The sequence below is a fragment of the Dermacentor albipictus genome, chromosome 6 (genome assembly GCF_038994185.2).
Source record: "Dermacentor albipictus isolate Rhodes 1998 colony chromosome 6, USDA_Dalb.pri_finalv2, whole genome shotgun sequence".
Classification (NCBI taxonomy): Eukaryota; Metazoa; Arthropoda; class Arachnida; order Ixodida; family Ixodidae; genus Dermacentor; species Dermacentor albipictus.
In genome coordinates, this window is record NC_091826.1 from 16,205,869 (window position 1) to 16,229,811 (window position 23,943).

Here is a 23,943-nt window from a genome sequence, read left to right on the forward strand (position 1 = left end):
ATGCAGCAGCGCGAAACGCTGCATAAAAAGCGTTGATCATGAAATTAAGCGCTTGTCTTTGTCTCCATTTCTTGTGTCTGTGTCTTTTCACGCGCTAATTTACTTGTGCAGCTATGCAAAACCAACTAGTCCAACAATCAATTCTTCCAAACAAAAGCGTGGATACTGTCGATACTACAGCTTCTTCGTGGCTGTCGCCATAATATCCTCCTCGCGGCGGCATTCTCCGCAACGAATTTAGGCACCCTTAGACTACCTGACGCCTATATATATATATATATATATATATATATATATATATATATATATATATATATCGCATGTTTGTCTACGTACGTCGGCATGAGCTAAAATCTAACATCTAACGCAACTGCTCGCAGTCGATTTGTTACTCTACGGCCGGTCGTATGCCCAACCCGCGTTTTATCCTCTTCTTTCATCCACAATAAGGCCGAATTAGGTTCCGAAAAATAAGCCGAAGTGTTCCATAATTAAGCGTTAGCGCTCTCTCTCTCTCTTCATCCAGACCACCACGACCACCACCTCCATTATCATAATCATGAACACGATAATCATCAGCGCGACCCACTACCTCAACCTAATCTTTATTTCTTTCTTTTTCTTTTCTTTCACGAAGTGCAAATCTACGTGCAGCCCGACTCAAGCTGAACTCTCAAACTTTACGTAGAGGCTTATATAACAACGGACACGAGGAAGACACGAAAGACGATCAACTTCCCGCTGCCCTAATGACGACAAATCACCGCGCACATTTTCGCCTCAGCAGGGACTAAATCACAAGCGATGACCGTCGTAAATCGCTGCTCTCATTTATCTAATAAAAGCTAACCGGGACCGTCGGACAAGCGGAAGCACCAGCTTAGTTCAACGTCGACGTCGTACCGTCCCTCCCCTTTTGTGAATCCCAGCTGACGCGCCTTTTCGAGAAATGAACTCGGCAGCAACTACAGAAAAAAACTTAACTGCAACACACTGAGCCCATTACCGAACTAGCGACAAGCCTAACGAGTCTATGTACGGCTCAAAAATGGACCGGGGGTCGAAAATTGACCAAGAACTATTACAGAAGGAAAAAAAAACTATACGGCAACAATAATAGAAGAGATGGGAAAAGATTCTTCCCACTTTAACAGCCATGTGCGTTTCGAAACGGAAGTCGCGCCCACGGCCAATTCGTGCCGCGCTCTATGCGGGTCAGGCTGGAACTACGTAACTTCCGCTCCGTCTTTTCCGGTGACCCACTTCCGGCGCAGGAAATATACAACGATCATTCCCTCTGCGTGTCTTCGAAACTGCGCGGCCACTTTCTTCTACATTTCCTTTTTTCTGATTTTACTGGCACGTCAATTTTGCTCCACGAAAGGCCTTCTATAGTGGCTCAGCATCCCATGGCTCGGGTCGATGGCTCGGGTCCAGTGACAAGCCAGAAGCGCGTCCCTATCATGACGGCTTCCGAAAAAAATTAATGAATAAAAGAGTTTAATGTTGAGTCAATTCGCCATCCCGATGCTCATCGCCAAGTTCATATGGTGCAATATACGTAGACCAAGGTGGCGGGCACACGCACAGCTCCAATGGTGGATAATGTACTAAGCAAACGGTGTACCGTGCCGGTCAACCTTATTAATATTCCTTCATATGTTACAGCTGAGATATGACAATATAGCTGAGCTTGAAAGTCAGTACATTGTCTTTTTTTCTGCGTGGTTGGATGTCTAACCTAACGCCATTCACATCAGTCACTTCCAGCTGCGCTGAACAAATGCCCGTTGATATAGCCTCTATTAACGAATGGACGTGCCCATTGCTAGTTCAGCGTACGGCATACAGAGCCCGGAGTATAGGGCTATGTTTGTACCAAATAACTCCAATGAGCTTACCTTATATAGCACTATTGTAAGGAGAGCGGCAACTGTACTTTTCGTAAACCTACCCCCGCCTCGTCGATTCCCGCAAAGCTCATCCTGCGTAAACATATTGAAAGAAGTGTTTCGGCAATGTTTGGCAGCTCCGAACTTCATTCACATTCGCAGATCAAAAGGCGCACAGAGAATGATCCGGCGTCGCCCGCGACGAACCACGCGAAAACAGACCGGCCATTGTGCGCACAGCATACGCCACCGGCTACACACGGCCAATGCCATTATGCGGGAGCGACGTGAGGCGCCAGAGCCGGCGACCACAGATGCCGCGCGAAAGATGAAAGGGCGCTGCCACCGACTCCTTTCAAATTGTTGGTCTGGGAATTGAGCGCCAATGACTTATCCCGATGAAACTGGCAGGGGCCGCCACGGTCATTCTCTCCACTGGCGAGCCACATACGTATGGATTGCGACTGCTCGAGCGATTGCGGGTATTGTGCCAAGTCCAGAGCGATAAGTGCCCAGCAGTGCACGAAATGCGATTGGTTGGCGTCCGCCTGGTCAAACAGAATGGTTGCGAGTTAGGAGTTAAAGACCCGCTGCGGTGCCAGGAGTGCCTAAATATGCGTCCTAACTATTGCGCGTACAGTTCCAGTGAAGTTTGCGCATCTTGTCAGCGAATCAAGAAGGAGAACCGGCTGCGTTTCGCACAGTAAGGACAGCTGGTCCCTTGTGAGCCGTTAATCCTTTCGTCGTCCTTTGTTCAATCCATCATAACGCACAAGATTAGTGGTGCACAATGGACGAGCCATTCCCCTGGTTCCTCCCGTTGGCAGAAGCGACCTGTAGCTCCCGTTGCACACCCGGAGTAGCCTGCTAAACATACGGCCAGGTAAACCTCTCCGAGGTTCACTAAGTAGCGCTCTCTCTCTCTCTCTCTCTTTCTCTCTGGACAAGCTCAAGTACACCTTTGCTTACACATACAAGACACGCAACAGAAACGCTTGACATGTTTAGATTGGTGCGCTATTCTTTCAGAAGCGTAATCGCATTTTTTTCGCAGGAACCGAAACCGTGCGGGCGCAAGGCGTTTCTCAAGCTGCAGAAAGCAGCTTTTTGCTCGACGTCCGCTCCTTGTGATGTTCAAACTGTATCACAAAGAGAAATAAAATTGTATTGTATAGTATTAACAGCGTTTCGGTCATATGAAGCAAATTAGCAAATCCTGCAGTTGAATATTACGCGTGGTTTTTCCGAGGGCTCGAAGTAAGGACAATTTATTTTCAGAAGTGCAATCTATCAATATAGTTCAACATGATAATGAACTTGCCCGGGAGGCCGTAGGTTACGCGTATTCTCACGTGGTGCAGTGGCGGTGTAGTAGCCGACAGTATACCGCACACATGATGTAGGAATGCACCTCGCTCCCGTTTTCTCATCTTCGGTCAGCAGCGAGGCTGACTGGACCACTTGCTCAGGGCCGAGGGCGTCGACTGACAGCTTGGACTGGTGGACTGGGCGGAGAGGGCCAAGCAGGCCCAGGGACTTACTTGAGCCCGATTTCTCGGCCACCTCCGCCCTTGCCCCTCCCCCCTTCAATTAAGTTTATCGTGACCACTACCACCAAAACATAGACACTTGTGTCCATGAAATACCCGGTGATTACCACAGCAATTACTACTGTAATAATAATTATCACAATGAACGCTTACGCAACTGAGTATCGAACAATATCGACATGAAAAACCCGACGTTGACTTCTAAGTAGGAAGAGAGCCGGAAGGCATCTTGGTGCGAGCGAGCGGTTAATAACAGAAGACTCTTCATTAATCTTGTCTGACGTTAACGGTTCGCAGAATACAAAAGCAGATGCGCCGCTTGAAGGGAGCTGAGGCCCGAGACAGCAACGCGGTTTTTCACCACCGTACAGTTTTTTTCTTTTTTCGACTTCCCTCTCCTTCCTTCTTTCTTTCCACAAGACAAAAGCTCGCCTCGGCGTCTCCTTACACCATCACTCTTTTCACAACCGCTGGCGCCTCGTTGTATGAAGTAAACTAATTAAAAAAAAAAGAACCATGGAGAAGAACCACGAGGGCCGCACGAAGTACAAGCGCGCGGTCATATGTGGACGCGGCTTGGGAGATGAGGCTATGGAAGCCCACCGTCTGCATGCACACAAAGGTGAGAGCCTCTATGGCCAGACAATAAAGAGCAACCTTGGGCCTGCCGTATTCCGCGCCACGACGTCGCATCGGCGACTGTTCCAGGCAGGTCGCGGTCCACTCCTCGGCATCAACGGCGATCGAAGGCAGCCGCGCGGAGAACAAGAGGTGGCCCGCTATACAAAGAGGAACACCCGCCAAGGAAGGTCAATATCGCCCGCATCGTGGCAGCCGGCGTCGTTAATCTTGCGGCGGCGTTCGATCGCCAGACGCCCGAAAAAGAAGTTCTTCAAAGTTTTCACTAGGGAGCCAGCATCCGCCTTTTGTCTCCCGAAGCGTCTTCTTCTTTTTTCTAAGGGTTACAAGCCCGCTAAACAGGATTAGTAAGTTCATCCGTGTTAGTAAATCGCACCTCTTCAGCAGCAACACCGTCCTCCACCGTTATAGACGAGGCCTGGTGACACTATAGCTTAAGGCGCAAAAACGTAAGGCTAGTGGCGCCGTCGCCGTGAACTTATCGCACTCGCTCGCCGTGAGGTCGCGCATATTGATACCGTCAACTAAGCCCTATAGTCAAGTGTTTACAGACAAAAGAAGGACAAAACAGTGCACTCTAAAGGTCCGGAAGAACCAACAAGATGTTAAGTTTCGAATACGTTTCCTGCAACAAAGTGACCCAAAAATATGAGAACGCAGTTTCAAATCTGTGACGTCACACTGACGTTTCAGCGCCAAATGCGAGACGCTAAAATGCGTTTGTTTGGTTTACTTTTTCTTGAATAATAAACAACCTTTCCCCTCCGAATCAACGAAAAGAACGTCTTCAAAAAGAATCTTCAACCAGTTTAAAATGATTTGGGTGCAGCTTCTACAGTACCCTTTTTAATCTTCTCTTCAAAAAAAGTTTATCATAAACCCGTTAAGAAGTGGCACGTTTTAAACAACGAGACGTAATACAGGTAAGCGAATGGGTACGTATACGTTGGCACTTCTGTTCGCCGCTTGGCAACGACAATCTTTGCGAGTTGTTCGTGCGTTATTTTAGCCTTCAGAGAACACTAACGCCATTAGAATCGCTCCATTTCTATTTCTTCGTTGTTGTTTTTTTTTCTTTTAGTCAGCATAAGCATGATCGTAATTTATACATATATATCACATATTATCATCACTTTTGAAAGTGATAGAGCCAAACTGTCGCCTGGCCTGCGTGAGCTATTATTAGCCTTTACTTTATCTACTGCAGTCTGGCATTCTTGCCAGCCTCTACTTCATCTCGTAAACTTCGCATTAGGCCAAAGGTGTCGGCAGCGCCGACGCACCTTAGAGACGTCTTGTCCACGCCGTATCAACATCTACACACAAGGCCGTAGGTTCGATTGCGGGCGCGGCGGACGCGTTTCCATGGGGGCGAAACGCAAGAACGCTCACGGGTGCTTAGATTTACGTGCACGTTAAAGAACTCCGGATGGCCAAAATTGATCCGGAGTCTCTCTCTCTCTCTCTCTCTCTCTCTCTCTCTCTCTCTCTCTCTCTCTCTCACACACACACACACACACACACATACACACACTTTACTACGCGGCGTGCCTCATAATCGGATAGAGGTTCCGGCACGTGAACCACCACAATTTGAGTAAACCTCCTATATACGCGCGCGAAGATAGCCCTCTTCAAAGTCTCCCGGCCAGGACTATCACGCTGAGACGCGCACACCGTGCACCCTGGAAGGGATGCTAACTTTAGACCCGTCCGGCCTTGGCATTCGAACATTGTTTTGAATGAGCCGGCCGGCGGCCAGCGAGGCGACTGCAGGGGCAGCCGCCAACGCAGCCGACAGCAAGGGCCACACACGTTAAACACTGCCGTTTCCGCAAGCTGTACAAACTCCGCTGCGGTGGACGCCAAAAGGCTGTGCAAAGTGCACACTCCTGGGAACGGTTGGTTGTTCCTGCTTGGTATCGAGCAATATATGACGTAGCAGAAAGAAAACTGAGGAGAGTCTTGTGAAATAAAGAGCAGTCATTAAACGGATATTAATAGCTCTTCACGAGCAATAATAAAGAGGCTTCATTTACCTAAGTATGCTATACTGATCTTTCAGAAATACAGTAAAGAAGAGACGCTAACAGCACCGTTATAATGAGAAACCTACACCAGTACTTACAAAAATCTGTTACGCTACACTTGTTCCCAAGAGAACTATAGAGAGTCATTCATGACATCAACACATTATTAGCGAAGGCGAGCGGCCGATGGCAAACAACACTTACGCACAGCAACATCTGTGAATCCGGCTCCCACTATCAACCTTTGTGGACATCAGCTTTCAGCCTGTTCAGAACTATACCGGAAGCGACAAGCTAAAATGGTTTTGTGTCGCATAAAGCTAGATGCAGTTGGCACGACATGTTAACGGGGAACTACAAGAGAGAGAAAAAAGAACTGTACCACCCTTCAATGAAACAAAGAAACAGCCACTGTTGCCATGAGAGGAAGCTTCGTATAAGCCAGAAAAGACGCAAAAAGCGATGGACTGGCGGCGACGCCACCTTGAAGTTATTGAAGTTCAGAAACCAGCTCTCCCGAATCTCGACAGTGTTTGCTCGGGCCTTTTATGAATTGCATTGCATACCGAGTTTATTTAGTTTCAATAACCGTTACTGCGTCGCAACAGCCCAAATGCCATAAGATATTTTGAAATCGGCGACGTAAGAGTGACGTACCGGCAGTAGAGTTTCGTCGCGAAGTTAAAAACAAAAAAAGGATGGGAGGTGAAACCATAAAGGTAGTAACGGTGAACGCATACAGTCGCCGAAAGAACGAAACCACGCAGTGCATATATCTGGCCTCCACAGCATGAAACCGTTCAACAACGACAGGGAAACAATGTCCTTCCCCCAATTCTGCGCAGTGAAGACTTCGAGCGAAGTAACTGCGAAAGAAAGAAAGAAAGAAAGAAAGAAAGAAAGAAAGAAAGAAAGAAAGAAAGAAAGAAAGAAAGAAAGAAAGATGAAACAGTGAAGAGATAAGTCCAGCTCTTGCAAGCCGTGCAGGTTACAGAGGGCGGGCGAACACGGTCGAGGCAGAGCGAAGGTGCACACACGCGAAAGCCAAGCGAGCGCGTAGCTGAGCAGCGACCGCACCACAGCGCCTATGCCTCCTGCATTATGTAAATGAACGGCGCGCCGCCCGTGCTCCCCGGTACGGGCGGTGCCAGCGTGGCGTTTCCGTAGGTGTGCGCGCGTACATAAAACGCTCGCCTCAGAGCGCGCGCGCTCCGCTGCGCACCGCGGCCCAGCGCGCTGCCCCGAGAAAGCATTCGCGGCTACGTGCGTGTGTATATATATGTACCCGACTTGGCGCTAACAACGCAAGCAAAACAACAAAGGCCGGCACACGAGGAGAGCGCCCGCTCTCTAGCGCGCTCACATTTACGCGCAGATGCAAACACTTTGAGGAACGCAAGGCCGGCCCCGCGTACACTGCGTGTATAACGCTGTTACGCAAGTTCAGTTACTCGGTCGCTGGAGTGGGTTAGGGGCGCCGCTTAGTAAAGTGCACTTGATGAACGAGCACGCCCTGCCAAGACTTGCAGAAAGAGGTCTTCCGCGCAGAGGCGCGCGTACTCTGTAGCAAAAGACGGTGCAGTTAGTTTGCAGAAAAAAAAAATGGCGGACCCGAGCTATACTTGGTAGCTCGGGGTTATACGGAACGAAGCACACACGGCCGTGTTCGCGCGAACGGAAGGGCGCGAACTTGTTCTATGGCAGCGTGCGATTTATTCAGTGCCCTGTTCTATGCATTAACATAACAGCGCGCACGTTCGAAGTCCCCGTTTGCGCTGATGAACGACCTAACGTGTACACGCGTATTCACCGCTCGCGTGTCGTGACGAATATACTCGTATATATATCAGCGGGCTATACTAACCGATGCTATATTATTCAGGGAGGAAGCGCGTGGGCTTCCTTCGTCGATGCCACCTCTGGCAACATCCGCCGCTTACGCAAACCCGCTGCCGACAAGATGGAATGTACTGCCTCCCGCTGCACTTGCTAGTGGAGGGAGAGGGGGGAGGTATGAGCATATTCATGGCCGCTCTGTTTGAATAAGCATTTACGCAAGTGACATTTCCGGTAAAGGTTCAAGCAGAATGATGGGAGTGGAACGCCCGTCACCAATCACCCGTGAATTCAGTCCACGTCAGGCGAGTGAAAAACTGGCGGCTGTCTGCTACGACTTCGTCAACGACTCCTGCACCGACCATGAAGCACAGTTGTTCACGGACACAGACAGGAATAGAAGGGATCGGGCTTTGTTAGGGACTTCCCAAACACGGGATGAATTTGGATTTATAGGATCATATTTCAGTTGACATGTTTAATGTAGTGCTGTTGTAAAAGGTGTCAGTTATTCATTCTTTTTCTATTCTGTTCTCGTTTAAGCATGTTGTGCTTTGCGTATAAACCTGTCAGGTGTCTGTAATAAACCTTCAGCTGAAAGACAGCGCGCTTGTGTCGTCCCTTCTATATTTCTTCTACACGTCTGGTTTTGCGCTGCTACACGATGGAGGTAATCTAACTCATCCAGTTTTCTTGTGCAGACTTGCAACGACCCAGTGTGCAGCTATGAAAGCAAAACTTCCAGCAGTTATTTCGGCAACGCACAAATGGCACAAGACAGTACATCGCGATATGTCTTTAATGCGCTTTTAGGATGTGTACTAGGTTGACATCTTTAAATTGTTGCGTCTTTTATTCCATATTTTCCCTGAGTGTTTCTATGAAATTTGCTCGCAGTCAATGTGGCGTTTCATGGGCTAAAATAAAAACAAAAAAGAACACAATGCCGATTCATAGCTTTCCAAGTTACTGAAAGCCCAGAATTTTCAACTACCACCAGTAATCTCTGAGTAAGTCTGAATGCATAATCACTATCCAAAACATGGCAAGTCACCTGAAAGTTCCTGGTATTTAGAGGTTCACCTTAACGGTGGACACGTTGGTTTTCATAAAACTTGTTTGCGTGTGTGCACTTGGAGACACACACACACGCGCGCACATTAGGATGGGTATAGAAAAGCAATAATATTCGCAATTATTAACTTTGTATATTGCTTGACTAGTTTTCCCATTCGCTTGCAGGCAACCTAAGGAGGCTTCACATATAAATCGGCGATGAAGGAGACGCCACCAAGAGTGCACACATTGGTTTGCGTCATGAGTAGTCTGAATTTATAGGTTAGCGAAACAACGCATTTAAACTTGGGCGTGCCAAGTGGGTGTCATACTGCTAGCAAACAGAGACGCGAATAAATAAGAAAAAAAATAAGAACCTAGCGGCCTCGCGTGACCGCATGCGGAACGAAACAAATAAAAGAAAGGTATCGGAATAGGCAAGCGTCAGCGAAATACGAAGCTACGGCAAAGGAAGGGTGGCATTTCATACGCGGGTGTCGGCAGTGGTAGACGCGGAGGCATCGACGACGACGCAGCCGCCCGGATCGACGTCAGCGTGACGTCTGCTATGCGGAAGCGACAACTACCCGAAGGGAGGCACCGCTGCGGATGAGAGAGAGGAGGAGGAAAGGGTTGTGAAGGGAAGAGGGAAACAAACGACGATACCCTAGCGGAATGGGGAGAGTGGGGTTTCGGGGACGGAAAAAAAAGAAAGCGCAAGCGATCCGCTTTGTATTTCTTTTTTTTTCCCTTAGGTACTTACGCCCTCCACGCTTTCTTTGCACGTTGCCGCTTTTTCGGTTTCGTAGCTCCCCACTTTCTGCCCTTGAGAGAAGTGCTCGCCCTTCCCTTTCCCCACCACGGCACCAACGGGGGCAAGGATGAAGCCGGTGGGGAGAAACGAGGCTTTGGGGAATGAGGGAAGGGCTGGCCACAACGTTAGGCTCCCGGGGCTTTCTTCATCGTGTACCAGTGTCCAGTCGCTTACATTTTTTTCCCCTGTATCGGAGCGCTTTCCTCTGCATACCTTACCGACGGCGTCATCGTTATACCCTCCCCCTTCTCTCTCACCGCTCGGGGCGTGTCAGCTCGCCATCCATGGGCGATTTTTCCTTGACCTCTTTCGATTCTGGGGCGCACAAAGGGGTGGGGGGAGGGGGGGGGGTTATAATACAGCGGTGATGGCTGCAGCACGCTCGGCGCCCGCCCTGATTTGGGCGCGTACGTCGCGACGACCGGGAATCCGGGGGCCAAACGGAGAGTACGGAGATTCTCTTTTGGATCACGGAAATGGGCGAAGCCGACAGAGCAGGCGACGTGCTTACGAAACCGGGCTTGATTTAGTGGATAAAAGGATCAAAACTAGAGAATTACGAACGAGCGAAACAAGGGAAAGGCGAGAGCCGGCAGCATCGTCTTTGGGGAAGCGATTCCATACAGAATATATATATATATATATATATATATATATATATATATATATATATATATATATATACAGAAGCGACTACCCGCCCTGTCGTCAAGCGGGGATCAAAGTTTTTTGACACCATCTTTAAGCTTGCTTTTTTCTCACCGTTTCCGATAGTGTTTCTACCTTCAGCTCTGCATGAAGCACGATTTTTTTTTCCAGCGAATAACTGTGCTTCCCAATCCGAGTAATTTTAATTAGACATATGCTTAGCACATCATATACACGTACGTTTAGACAGTGGAAATTGATTGATTTGTTGATTGTGCTTAACGTCCCAAAGCAGCACAGGAACTATAAGAGACATTGCCGTGAATTTCTCCAGATTCCACCAGTCCTGATAAACGCAAAACACGCCTCAAATAACCTCTCTTAGGTAAGAGAATCGTGCACGAACCGAGCAAGAAGAACACTGCGGCAATCCACTGAAGAATTTTTCAAACAACCCAACAAAAGAAGTAAGCCCAAACTGGCTTATAAGAAGCGGGAATGGACGCCGTGGTACACACTAGTACACACGCATAAAAAAATTGGTGAAAGCACACACATGCACGCACGCAAGCACCGTTATCAAAACGGTAGACATATACAGCGGCACCTGAAGTTGATTTAATCGAAGACAAACGACCTCGCGTTGATGGTAATATAAGCACGAAGGAATAACTACAACGAGATCAGTAAAAAAAAATGAAACGACGACAAAAAAGAAATTAACCACAGCAGTAAACAAGTGAGTCGCACTTTTTGATTTCTTTAGCCTTTATTCCCGTGTGTCAAATCCGGAAATCCACTCCACACGAAAAAGCGTCGAGAGACGTGAAAAAGGAAGTCGGCTTGCATCAACCGGAAAAAATTAAATAAAAACGTTAAATTTTTTTTTTAATTGCGTCACGAGAAAGGCTGGAACGGAATGCGCATGCAAGGCAGACTATAGAGGTGCATGAAGCTGAGTCAAAGCATCTGCACAAAAGGCTTGATTGGAAGCGTGCTTCCTTTATTTCTTTGCAACTCAACGACGGGCTCGTTAGACGAGGCCTTCGGATTTTCTCTTGCGTTGCCGCCTCTAACCAGACCCGTCAAGGCCGTGGTGCACCGGGCTCACCATTCATTCCGACCGCGAGGCGTCGGAAAGAGGAGAAAGGGAGAGAGAATAAATGGACGCGTGTGATCTACAACAGGAGCAATGCTACTGTTCCCATCCCTCCCCCTTGATTTCGCGGCGACAATCTCGATTTCTTTTTTTTTTCTTAATCCAAAGAGCAACTCGTTTTTAAGTTTCTCTTCCGCGGTTCGCATCTTGGCCTTTGCCCTGCAGCAAGCACATGACGTAGTTACGTCACACGCACTATAGGAAGAACGCCAGAGCGGAGAGTGTTATAGAAGACGTGAGCGGCAAGGTGCCAGATATAGAAGGTGATTGAAGGGGACATTTTCGATACACTTCGCAGTCTGTTTGTTGGCCAGCAGAGAAAGGAGAAAAAAACGCGTAGATGCAAACGAGATCACAGTAAACAAACGACATCTACGCAGACAAAAACCAAGTTTCAGAGTGTCAAAAAAAATGGCTGTGGCTTAGGTAAGGTTAAGCCCAGGATGCGAAGCATACTAGCCTTTATTTTAGTTGTTGAACCACTGTTTAGCCTGGTGAACTGCTGTTGCTTGGCTATATTTGGTTCGGCTAGACGAAGAAACAACTCATGCATTACTTCTTCGCCTTCAAGAGTGGAACGCGACAGCGTTCCCGTCGACCCACCAAGGGGTGTAAGACAATGGGCTACAGGGCAGCGACTACGCGCCCCGCATTGGACGCGGTGAGCGTCGAGCAAAGCAGCGTTCGGCGCGGCAACGAAATGTGCGCCTGAGCAAGAGACGCACGCCTTAGAAACAGCGCGTTTCTAAGGCAACACCGCATTCACTAGAGGCGCTTTTGTACCGCTTTGAAGCGTTGTACTCGTGGCTCAGTGGTAGCGTCTCCGTCCCACACTCCGGAGACCCTGGTTCGATTCCCACCCAGCCCGTCTTGCAAGAGTTGAGCCAAAGCCACTTCTCCTCTGTCGTGACGTCACGGTGTCACGTGATTTCATGGTCACCGCCGCGCCTGAGGAGCTGGGTTGAGCCCTCGTAATATGCTTCGCATAAAAAAAGAAGAACAGCGACATTTGGCACGACGACAAAAACAAACTACCGCTAGGGTTGCGAGTTAACTTGGGCTTGATGATTGTTAAGCGCTGTGTACGCCTTAATCGTCGGCTCACGCAGCGTTCCGTGTCATTCCCGCGCTTTTTTTTTTCTTTGCTAAGAAAACGCGACAAAGGCATGACAATGACGACAGAACAAAGACGCCACGACGAAAGCTGATGCAAGGTGCAATTCTGGGTCGTGACAAGCGTCTTTTTCTGCCAAGGCAGCATGGGGAAAAATGCATTAATTTTCATTGCCAATTTAATGTCATCCCAAGAAACGTAAGAAAAAGAAATGAAACAGACAAAGAAACAAAGAACGCGGCTTAGTGACAACAGTTTCGTTGAGAGAAACCAAGAAAGACGTATTCCAGGACAACACGCGAAACACACGCAGTGTAAGATATCGCAGCCGCGCCGCGATATCGCGACATCGCCAGCGGCAACGATGTTGCAAACGTCGTGCCTTTATAACGAGGGTCTAGTCAGACAGTCAAGACAGGCGCCTCGGGTATGTAACTAAGCGCTCCAGCAGGGGAAAAAAAGAAAACAGGGCATGAGGAGAACGGGGGAAGACGTGCGCGGCCCATAACTCACGCCGACTCCCGCGCCCTTGTCCCGCGTCGGCCCCGGCGTAATCTCTCCCAGCGACACTGCCGCCTTCCTGCCTTCTTGGCGGAGGCAAGAAGCACCAGCGGGCCGCGCACAGCACCGCTTTCGGTGCTGGGAAAGCCGCGGGAAGAGCGCATGCCCGCACTGGGGCATCAGGGATGGAAACGGGAGCCATAAGGAAGCACGCCGACGATACGGACAAAGAGCGAAAGGCCCGCGATGAAAGCGAGGAGGCGGCGAGCGATACGGCGAGTGCGAGTAGCACTGCACCGCGGGCACCAGTCTCCCACCGCCCCTTTCTCTCTACTCCCTAAGTGCGTTAGTGCGTGCGCGTTCGTGAACGCGAGATGGCGACGCATTCGACCCAGTCTTGCGCGTTGCGCGTAATGCGCTCCATCGTGCAGTGCGGCGAGAGAAAAGGAGCACAAGGGGTCGATGGGGGACGAAAGGAAGTGCGCGAAAGAGAGAAGTCGGGGGGAGGTTCACCCGAACCACGGCGGATCCCCCAAACGACCCTCCTCGTTCACATCGCAAAAACTCCTTCTGGCCTAGAGATACGGCGGCCTACACGGTACTCCCTCTCCTCTCTTCCCGCTTTCCCTCTAGCGCAGTGAAGAATGGCGCGTCCATGAGGCCAAAGAAGGAGCCAGCGGCGGCGACGAGGCCTCGACCCGACGGGTCCCGACCCTTTCCCCCATTTCACTTGCTCTTCCTCCTCTCCATTCCATAACGCGTCGGCGCCAGTCGACGGCAGTGCTGCGCACAACGGGAATGGGGTGGAAAAGCGGGAAGCGAGAGAAGGAAGGGACCTGAGAACCGCGTCACGCCTCGAGAAAAAAAGGGAAAGAAAGAGCCCAGCTCTATGATGGGGTTTCGGCGATGCTCTTATCTTGCCGTCCGAAGACAATGACGGCACCGGAACGAGGTGTAGTCGGACTTAGAAAACGCCGTGTCAAAGAAATGGGGTTCCCTACGAGAAAAAGAAGGATCATTATTTTCCCTATTTTCTCGCTTAATGGCTTTCTACTCCTACATGCAGCACGTTCGAAGCATTACTGCTACTTTAATAATTACTACCAGTCCACATTTTTATGGAACGAATGAGGAGGCCTTCGGTAGTACACAGTGAGCAGAACACGTCCGTTCATTTTCTCGAAGGAACCACGGGGTGGATGAAAGGATAGAAACGAAAGAAACGAGGAAACCAAAGAAATCGGGCGAAAGAGGACGGGTCTATAACAGGGGCTGAGTATCCATCTACATTATTACATTAAAGTTATCGATGAAAGAGAGGACGAGCAAAACGACGACGCTGCTCCTCGGTTTTCTCCCTTTACGAAGACCATGACGGCGCGAAGTCGATAACCAAAGAAAAGAAAAGGCTCCGGCAGTGACGAAATTAATCACGGTGCTAAATTCGCGTGCGCAGCGCGAACGGCAATTACCCGAAGCTCTAGGGAAGAACTCTATAACCACCGTCGGCGTGGTACTTTGCATACGACTGGAAAGCGATGAGGGGCCACGCATATACAGGGAACGTTTCACGAACTCGCGACGCAGCGAAGCGGGCAATATAGGAGAAAGAGAACTTCACGCCGCGAGAGATGTGAAGAATGACGCTTATAGAAGTTTAGGGAAGTGGAGGAAAGAGTACGTGCAAAGTTTTACGACGCTACACTAAATTGACAATAAGGAGACGGGAAAGCAATATCTGGATGGGAAAGAAAGCGCGTGTACGAAAGGAAGAATCGGCAGCGTGAAGACAGCAGCAGCAGTCCAAATATAAAGTGGGCTAGGGAATACAATAGGGAGCATGGGGAGGAGGATATGAACACGGAATGAGGATGACCGGCGAACCACCAAAGGGAACTAACCTTGGTGATGTGAGGAAGGCCGCGGAGACTGTTGAGACCAAAGCTTTCGAAAGAGTGTACGTAAAAGGGAGCGTGTCAAATGAAACGATAAGGAACGGAACAGGGGATGCGGTGGCCACAGCTGCGCGCCACCATGAGGGGCCGCTAGGCACATGTTAGCGAGCCCAGAGAAGCAATAGACGAACATCGGGACAGGGCCATCTGAGATAGAGCGGCCACTGTTGCCGTTGCCGGCAGCGTCATCGTCAATCATAGTTAAGCGCAGGCAGAGCAAACAGCTATACACCAGCAGGGGGCGTGCTGGGCGCCCGTGATAGCAGCGGCGAACGGCTTTTGCCGAGCGAGGGAAGGCGCGTCTTTCATGCGCACTAGCGAAGAGAGTCGCATTTCTCAACGCAGTAGTCGTTGGCCTCGCTTCTGTGCTCACGGTCCTCCCTATGTGGTACGCGTTTTCGCGCCGGCATTGCGAGACCCCACTCTGTCTCTGGCTTACGTCAGGGGCGCACAACATGCACTTTTCTACGGTTCCAGCCGTGCAGTTTATACTCGCGCCACCTCCTATATCCACGACGGTATAGCCGACAAGGCGTAACTTGATCAGACACTGCGACCGAAATGCAATGCCATATGTATATCGAACGGTAAAAATTGATGCCAGTCACATGTCGACGGGCCAATTCCGACAATCGGAGAGAGAAGGCTATATGTACAGTTCTATATATGTCGAGATACACATTGCCTTGGCACATGCATTTTTCAAACGAAGAGTCGTTTTATTCGCTATTCAAAGGAACCATTTCGTTGTCGCCTTCGACTGTTGACAAGGGGTCGTTCCAAACGTTTTATATTGCGCGCGATCTTATTAAAAGAGAACGAAATACATTCCAGGGCGGTACGGCAAATCTTTGCAGTCGGCGCGCGCAGTAGATGAATGCCCCGTGTGGGGGCGGCGGCCTGCCGTACTACATTATCCGTACTGGTAATAAGCCAACGCCGGCATGACTAAAGCTACTTACGGTATAGTTATAAAAGTGTGACTGGAGTCGAAAGGGCGCATAAGTGTAGGTACGTCACCGAACACGATGCTAATCGGCTTTCGGCCCATGAGCAACACGAGAAGGCGTCTACGAGACACTGAGCGAAGGAAAGACAGATAGAAAAAGGCGATCAATAGACAGCAGGCAAAAAGCCCCGCCGGAGACAGAGAGAGGGAAGAAAACCGCGCGACACTACATGCAACCAGAGACCCAAAAGAGAGAAATAACGAAACTAATATGGCACAAATCGGTAAACTACGCTTAGATACGCACGCCTTTACGGGCACAGCTCTCTGCGCGCGCGCCTTCCGTAAGCTAATTAACAAGCATTTCACATCCCAGCATCGACAAATGGGATTCAATACACTTTCTGTAACCCATCTGTAACCCATATGTAACGCGCTAATCTACCGGTGCCATAGGAACTTTCTGTGTTCTTCAGACTTATGTGTAGCATCTCTGAGACACCCGCCTGTCGCAGTGAACACTGCTCCACGTCATCGAGGAACGTGTCACGAGAGAGCGAAAAAGAAACGAGAAATGTCTAGAGGTTCGGCCCAGACAGCTAGCAGTGAACCAGCCACGAGCGGCACATGTAAACACATTGTAGACTTGAGATCCGCTGCGTCATTGAGTATACAAAAATTGTTTCCCGAATTGTTTTCAGTTTTCAGCTGACGGATTTCGTGAACACCTTCTTCAATGTTCTTTTACGTCTTCGTACACTGCTCTCAACTCCATGGTTCATATATACACGTACTTGTATATCTTTTTCAGCAGAAACGCTCATCCCAGCTTGCGCGCCGTCAATTGAAACACAATGGCCTGTTAGCCAAGAACATGAATTAGCGATAGTAACCACGGCGCATTGGAATGAATGCCCACTATTTCGATAAGCACGGTTTCACGGTATTCGGAGATGGGGCGAGGCCGAACAATGCTCAACAGCGAACTTTATTGCATCGTAGATACCAAGCGACGTAACTATGAAGAGACAAAAACCCAAGAAATGCGAGCTCTTTTAGGTCTAGAATCATAGTCAGCGAGGAAAAGAAAAGATAAAGTTCAGGATTTCAATTTCGCTTCACTCCGCTGTGACTTTTTGTGCCGGAAGCAATTTTCATAGAAACGCGCTCAAGCAAAAATACTGCAAGCTCATTCATGAATGTCACGGCACCATGTTACAATAAAGTCGGAAATCGATCTATAAGTGACATAAATGTGCCACTAAATGGAAGAGTTACATTTGGCAAAAATCCCTAAGCATCACTTCCAGTTGTCCTCTTGACTTTAAGTTAAGCTCCACCTACCTTGCCCACTTCTCCAATCCACTTATCCCTTACTACACGATACTAATACTAAGCCAGCTATTACTACAATAAGTACGGGGGGGGGGGAAATCAAGAAATAAAAAAGCTATAAAACACAGTGTGCGTCGACTGGAAGGAATTTAGCAACCACCACTAACCTACTACTTTACGTGCAGATAACGTTCTCAAATCGATAACAAGTACCTCGAAGTAACATTAAACGAAAACGCACCATAGGCACCGAAGGAATCGTACAGAATTTGTGCATTCCCGAGAAGAACGACTGGGGGTGGGAAGAATAAAAAAAGAAAGACGAGAGAAAGCTCTCGACAGAAGGGCGCCTTTAAAATTCTAAATACTTCGAAGAATTTGAAGACACAAACAAAGTACAAGATGTGGCGGCGCAGATTTTCTCGCGCCCAGCCCCGTCACCGATCAGATTGAGCACCGCAAACTGGCGACTCAGCCTTCAAACTGGATTACCCGGTTTCTCGGGTTTTGCGCTGGCAAAGCTGTTGCCCTTTATCGAAGCAGGAAGGCGGCAGAGCTGAACAAGCAGCACCCACTTGGGCTCTTTTACTTCTTCAACACACACTGCAGTAGTTTGCTGCTCACCGAAGTTTGCTTTCGGCGATGTTCATTTCTGAGAATTTCCCAGAGGAGGACATACGTAAGCGGCTCTGCGAAGCAGTTTACTTTCTCAGTTGGGACTCCGTTCTCACTGAGAATTTTAAAAAGAATAAACGCATTTATTTCTATCTACTGTAGTATTTTTTTTTCTTTTGCGAAGGGGCCCAGAAAGTAGGCATAAACGTTTAACAAACAAGAATGAGCTTTGCGCAGTTGTACTTGCTTTTTTCCGAAGAGTCTGGCAGTCGCACGAAGTGTTTGGACTTCTTATTTCTCTCGCTCTTTATCGGGAAATATCGCCAGATTGCGCCAGCTGCGTCCGCACCTCATCTGGCCTTTACTCCCCGTCCCATATCTTTATCTCAATCTTGCTTCGTTTCCTGAAGATCTCGGTCGCTTCGAGAAAAATAATCAGAAAAAGATCGTTCTTCTCGTTAAAACGGGGCAGTCTGGCGACAAATATTTTCTCCAGGGAACTGTCAGCCCTTCCCAACCAACTTGGAAGATAGAATGGAAAAAGTAGGCTTAGTATATAGCTATAACAAGATGTCGTCTAAAGCTCAAATACCGCGAAAAGAAAGTATTACGCCACTAATATGCCTGTAACGCTTGTCTTCACTTGATTTCCAACAGGTAAATGAAAGGAAGAAAAGCGGTGCGAGCTGACGTAGCCATGCATCCATGCATGCAGAACACGCAAAACACAAGTGAGCAGAGCGTTGCCTGTGCACTGCCTCTTTGTTCTTGCATTTGCAAGCTTTCCTTTCGTTCGAACTTTCGTTTTTCTTTCTTTTTTTTGCGTTCTACACATAAAAGTGCTAAGTTCACGATGTTCACAAAAGTACGTAAACAACCTTACCGAACCCATTGTCTCTACTTCGTTATCTAAGTTATTATTTTTTTCCTGCTTTCTGTACATTCAAGGGATTACCCGCATGAGCCCCCTTTAGTCAAACACGTACGATCCCGTATTATCTTCGTGCTTTCTTGCGGAAGTAATCACATTCTCGGACAAAAAAAAAGAACGAAAGGGAAACAGACGGCTCAAAGTGAGCCTCTTTAGAGAGGGAGAGAGAGGGAGATAAACGGGGTGGGAAAAGGCTGGTAGGTTAACCGGAGAAGAGTCTGGCTTGCTACCCTGCACCGGGGGAACATTACAAACACGCCATTTGTACGGGGTGCAGTGTTCTAGATGACTGTGCTTGCTTAGGCAACTTCGCCGAGAAAGAAAACGGTTCTATTCTTCGCTCCTTATCCCGTGTCTGCGCGGCCAGTCAGAAAATAAACGTCTTGCGAAACGAATCCCTCGCCAGCTCCTCTCGGGCGAGCAGTTGCGAACCGTTCAAGCAACGCCGCTTAGCTGAAATAAGTCGTCCGTCAAGCGCAGCGATCCGTTATATGTTAGCACGGAACTTTGGGTGGAACGCTTTAGCAGAGCTTAAGTTTACCGGTGTGTTGTGCAAGTGTACAAATCGGCAACGAAAGCTTTTGGGACACGGTCTTCGCGACAAATGCATGCGAATGTCTGCTCCGTTAAGCAGGGCGCTTCTAATTTATTTGATCACTGTGACGGTCGCAAAGGCTGCTGCATGTTGAAATCCTTAGTTAGAGGAGTCTGCGTGTCCAGAATTCGCGGGAATTCAGATATTTCGCAAATCCTGCGTCGCAAGCTTTTGTGGACGACTGTACGATACCCGATAATACTTGCCGCTCGGGAAGCAATAGTACAGCAGCGATAGAGCGGGAGCACTGTGCTAGGAATGTCTACAGTATGGAAATAAGTTATCACATTTCATTTTTAATCTGCAGGCGTAAACGCATCGACAACAATGCGATTGCTGCGACGGAACATTCGTCTTGTTCTTCTTTAGATGAGTCGGCGCCATCTGCCACTTTGCAAGCGACCACGACGTCACGAGATCCCGCCAGCGCTCACTGACGTGTATGTTTGCACTGACGTCATTGTGGCTGCCATCTTGAGAGAGTAGCATGTCGTGAAGCTAAGCAAGAAACGTGACTAGCGCTTCTCCCCCCCCCCCCTCCCCGGTCTACCGACAAACTTATAATATTGACAACTAGGTGAAAAACGGCCACCGTTGAACTGAATTCTGGGATTTTACGTGCCAAAAACCACGATTTGATTATGAAGCACGCCATAGTGGGGGGAACTTCCGATTGTTCTCGACAACCTGGGGTTCTTTAACGTGCATCCAATGCACGGTACATGGACGGTTTTTTTTTCCTTTCTTTTTTTCCCCCGCTATTTCGCCCTCATCGAAATGCGGCGGCACCATGGCTGGGATTCGATCCCGCGACTTCGTGCTTAGCAGCCCAACACCAGAGCCGCTATAAGCCACTGCGGCGGGTTACGATCACCATCCAAAAAAATGTTTATGAAGTGCCTTCTGGTATTTATCGCTCACGGCCAACGCCGCTGACACCGACGCCGACACCGGCTTTTCTGCGACACGAGCTCCTTAACGCTGTCGCGTTAAAAAAGGTTGTGTACGCGTGGTAATAAAGCGCACTGACATCGTCGTGGTCGAGTGCTAGCACGGTGAGAAGCTGCGTTCGTGACATAACGTGAAAGCTATCCAGAGTACACGCATTCTACGCTAAGGAACTCAAGTGGTAAGTACTAATCAAATCCGGACAAATTCAGTGAGCAACACACTGATGTCTACACGGCGCAGACAAAAAAACCTATCCAAAGGCTTGACTAGGGGCCTGCGCCCCCTAGTCAAGTAGCCGACAAAGTAATCAAGTAGCCAGCAAAGCGGCGACGCATGTACTCGAAGTCACTCACACTCGTCGTCGGTGAGCAGCACGTCCTGGAGCACCGCGTACTTCCCGTCGTCACTCCGGAGCCACTGCAGTCGTACGACACACGCACACGAGACAAACGATTTCTATTCAGTACAGGCACCGGTACAGGCATCAGTGTCAGCTACAATAGAAGCTATCGTTTGTCGAAACTTTCACGTCTGACGTTAAGGGGGCCCCTGAAACGCCTTGCGCGGACATGACGTCCTCCGTGAACGGCGTACGTACGTGCCGCGCGAAGTAACCCGCGGGATATGGCTAACATATCACCCGGTCGACTCTTGCCTATCGACGAACGACCGCTGCTACATGGGTGAAGAACCTTCTAACGTCTCGATGCCGATTTCGGCTACCTGTCGAAGCGACATCGTCAAAGAAGGAGTCGAGGTGGCGGTGGAGAACGACAAGTGTAGAGGAGGAGGACGAAGAGGAGAAACAGAGTACAGTAGTGTAGTAGTAGTAGTAGTAGTAGTAGTAGTAGTAGTAGTAGTAGTAGTAGTAGTACATAAGGGGGTCGCTTATAGGGTGTGTTTGTGGTAATTTCGTCTTGCAAAGAAAAGCTGTTACAACTTATTTTAAACAACTGAATAAAGAAACTACAACTGAAAGAAAGAAAGAAAGAAAGAAAGAAAGAAAGAAAGAAAGAAAGAAAGAAAGAAAGAAAGAAAGAAAGAAAGAAAGAAAGAAAGAAAGAAAGAAAGAAAGAAAGAAAGAAAGAAAATGAAAATTCACAGTAATGGCAAATTTCAAGAAAAAGAAAAAGGAGCACCGCTACGACGTCAGTGAGGGTCGGCGCCAAAAATTCGTTGTATCTATATTGCGACGCCGGTGATCGTCGCTATTGGCTCTGCTTCCTCTCTCGGATGGACATAACCAGTGGCGGAGCGCCATGCAGGCTAGATAAAAGGCTGTTTCAGGGCCCCCCTTGACACGGCCTCTAACGAGTGACTCTGCGCGGTTCCCGCGACCGACAAGCGATTTCGTGCGCTTCAGTTTAGGCACCAAACTGAGCGCACCGCCGCTGTACTGCAGACGACTTTCTTGACGCTGTTTTGGCGGCACACAGACGACTGCTCTGAAGACGGAAACAAGCTCGTAATCAGACGGAACAAACGCAACACGTCAAACCACAATATGAGGACGGACGCCGGGGAGGGGGGGGGGGGACCACAAGAAAGGATTAAGAAAAAAAAAGCAGTCATTCACTCGTTTTACAAGAACTGGAATTTTGGGCGAGTTGTTAGGAGTTCCGTATTTCACTTTGACTTCGAGCGCAAAAAAGAAAAAGAAAAAACAGTGACAGAGGAAAGGAAGACCAGATAGAACGAGCTCTCGATTGCAGCGATTTGCAGCGCTGATACTTTGCCCAAAAATCGCAACTAAATGGACGAGGACAAACAATCGCTGTTTTTTGTGCAAAATACCAGTGCAGTAAATAAGCGCCTGATGTCGTACAAGCTAGCTCCAGTCCAAGCCTTAATGCAAAAGAAAAGCAGAAACAAAGCAATGCCTTGAAACAAATCGATTACCGAATTAACTGCGCCTCATCTTCCACGGCCTAACCGCTTAGTTAAGAGCTTAAGTTGCACAGTGAGATTTTGGAGATGCATATATAGAGCGCTATTACACATGTTTGTTCAGCACAAAAGTATTCACGATTAAGATATATCGACGTCTACGGTTTTGAGTAACTACGCCCCCGTTAAGCGTTAACCAACTAGCCCCTGAAACTCCTCGAGCTCTTAACTGCTCTCTCGGTTAGATACTGCTTAGGGCACATACGCATCGTGTATACTAATTAAAGGATGCACCAATCACCGCACGAAGCAGCGCATGCCGTAGCGCGACGGGACGGGCAGAGCAAACCATACTTCGAGCTCCTAACTACTTTCGGAGGAAAATAACAAGGTAAACCTTCAGAGAGCGCCACCGAAAAAAAAAAGAATTGTGGAAAGCTGCACGCCAGTGATATCCGTGCCTATACCCGAGGGAGAGTTACGCTTCTCCGAGTATCCCAATAATTATATCCGAAGTCTCTGCACTTTGGCATCGCGTGCTCGGGGCGCCATTGTTATGCGTATATATCGCCAACCGCAGACGCTGCCCGGCTCCGCGCTTCGTTAGCCAAAGGGCTTTCGAGGGAGGCGCAGGCCAGCGGCCAAAGCGCGCCGCCGCTCATTAAGACTCGCCATTCCAAGTTTCTCGAATCGATTCGCGCTGGCCGCCGGTGTATACACTGAAGGCGCGCTGAAACGACGGCCGCCACAGCTCCTTCGGTGCCGATGATCGTTAGACATTAAGTACACTGTGAGGAAAAGCAATGCAAAAAAGCGACTGCGAGGGGTTTCGCGGCAGCTGACTTAATTCTGTGTAGCTCGAGGGCGCCAAGCCCGAGCCCGAAAGGCTGCTTTTGGCGCTAGGATATGAATGCGATCGAACGAGAGCTCGCCTATATATATGTAATGCCGTGTGGCAAGCGAGACGCTGCGCTGATGAGCCGGCAATATGGCCCTGCATCCCATTTTCGAAAGTGTGAGCCTGTCCTCTATCTCTCTGCGAGCGTGCGTGCGTGCGAACACACAGACGTCATATTTATTACGAAAACGACAATAATCAACACTGTCGTTAAGAAAAAATAGAAAAATAACATATAGGGAAGACGAAGGAGGAACAAGCGCGGACAAACGAAACAAGCCACGAAACGAAAAGACGGTGTCAGCGCGGGCGCGCGCACACACACACACACGCACGCACACGCACACGCACGCACACGCACACACACACACACACACACACACACACACACGCACACACACACACACACACACACACGCACACACACACACACACACACACGACAGGCACCAGCCAAGCAGGACACGACAGAAGTTCCGGCGCCCGCATCCGAAAAAGGGAATGGCAAACAAGCCCCAAACGAGTCCTCTTCAATTATCTCCACGGCCAGCCCCCGTTCTGCCCTCACCGGCTAATCGATGACGCCCG

General features: G+C 49.0%; 1 protein-coding gene across 5 annotated transcripts in view; it reads right to left on the reverse strand.

Moving 5' to 3' along the window:
* LOC135914434 (adenosylhomocysteinase-like 1) overlaps positions 1-23,943 on the reverse strand; it is a 271,601-nt gene that overhangs the window by 135,620 nt on the left and 112,038 nt on the right. Inside the window, exon 2 of one of the 5 annotated variants that reach the window (XM_065447283.2) lies at positions 20,924-20,987. The exons of the other annotated variants lie outside the window; for them this stretch is intronic. Coding sequence (XP_065303355.2) covers positions 20,924-20,987 — 64 coding nt within the window. The remainder of the gene's footprint in view (positions 1-20,923; positions 20,988-23,943) is intronic. 5 annotated transcript variants of the gene reach the window in all.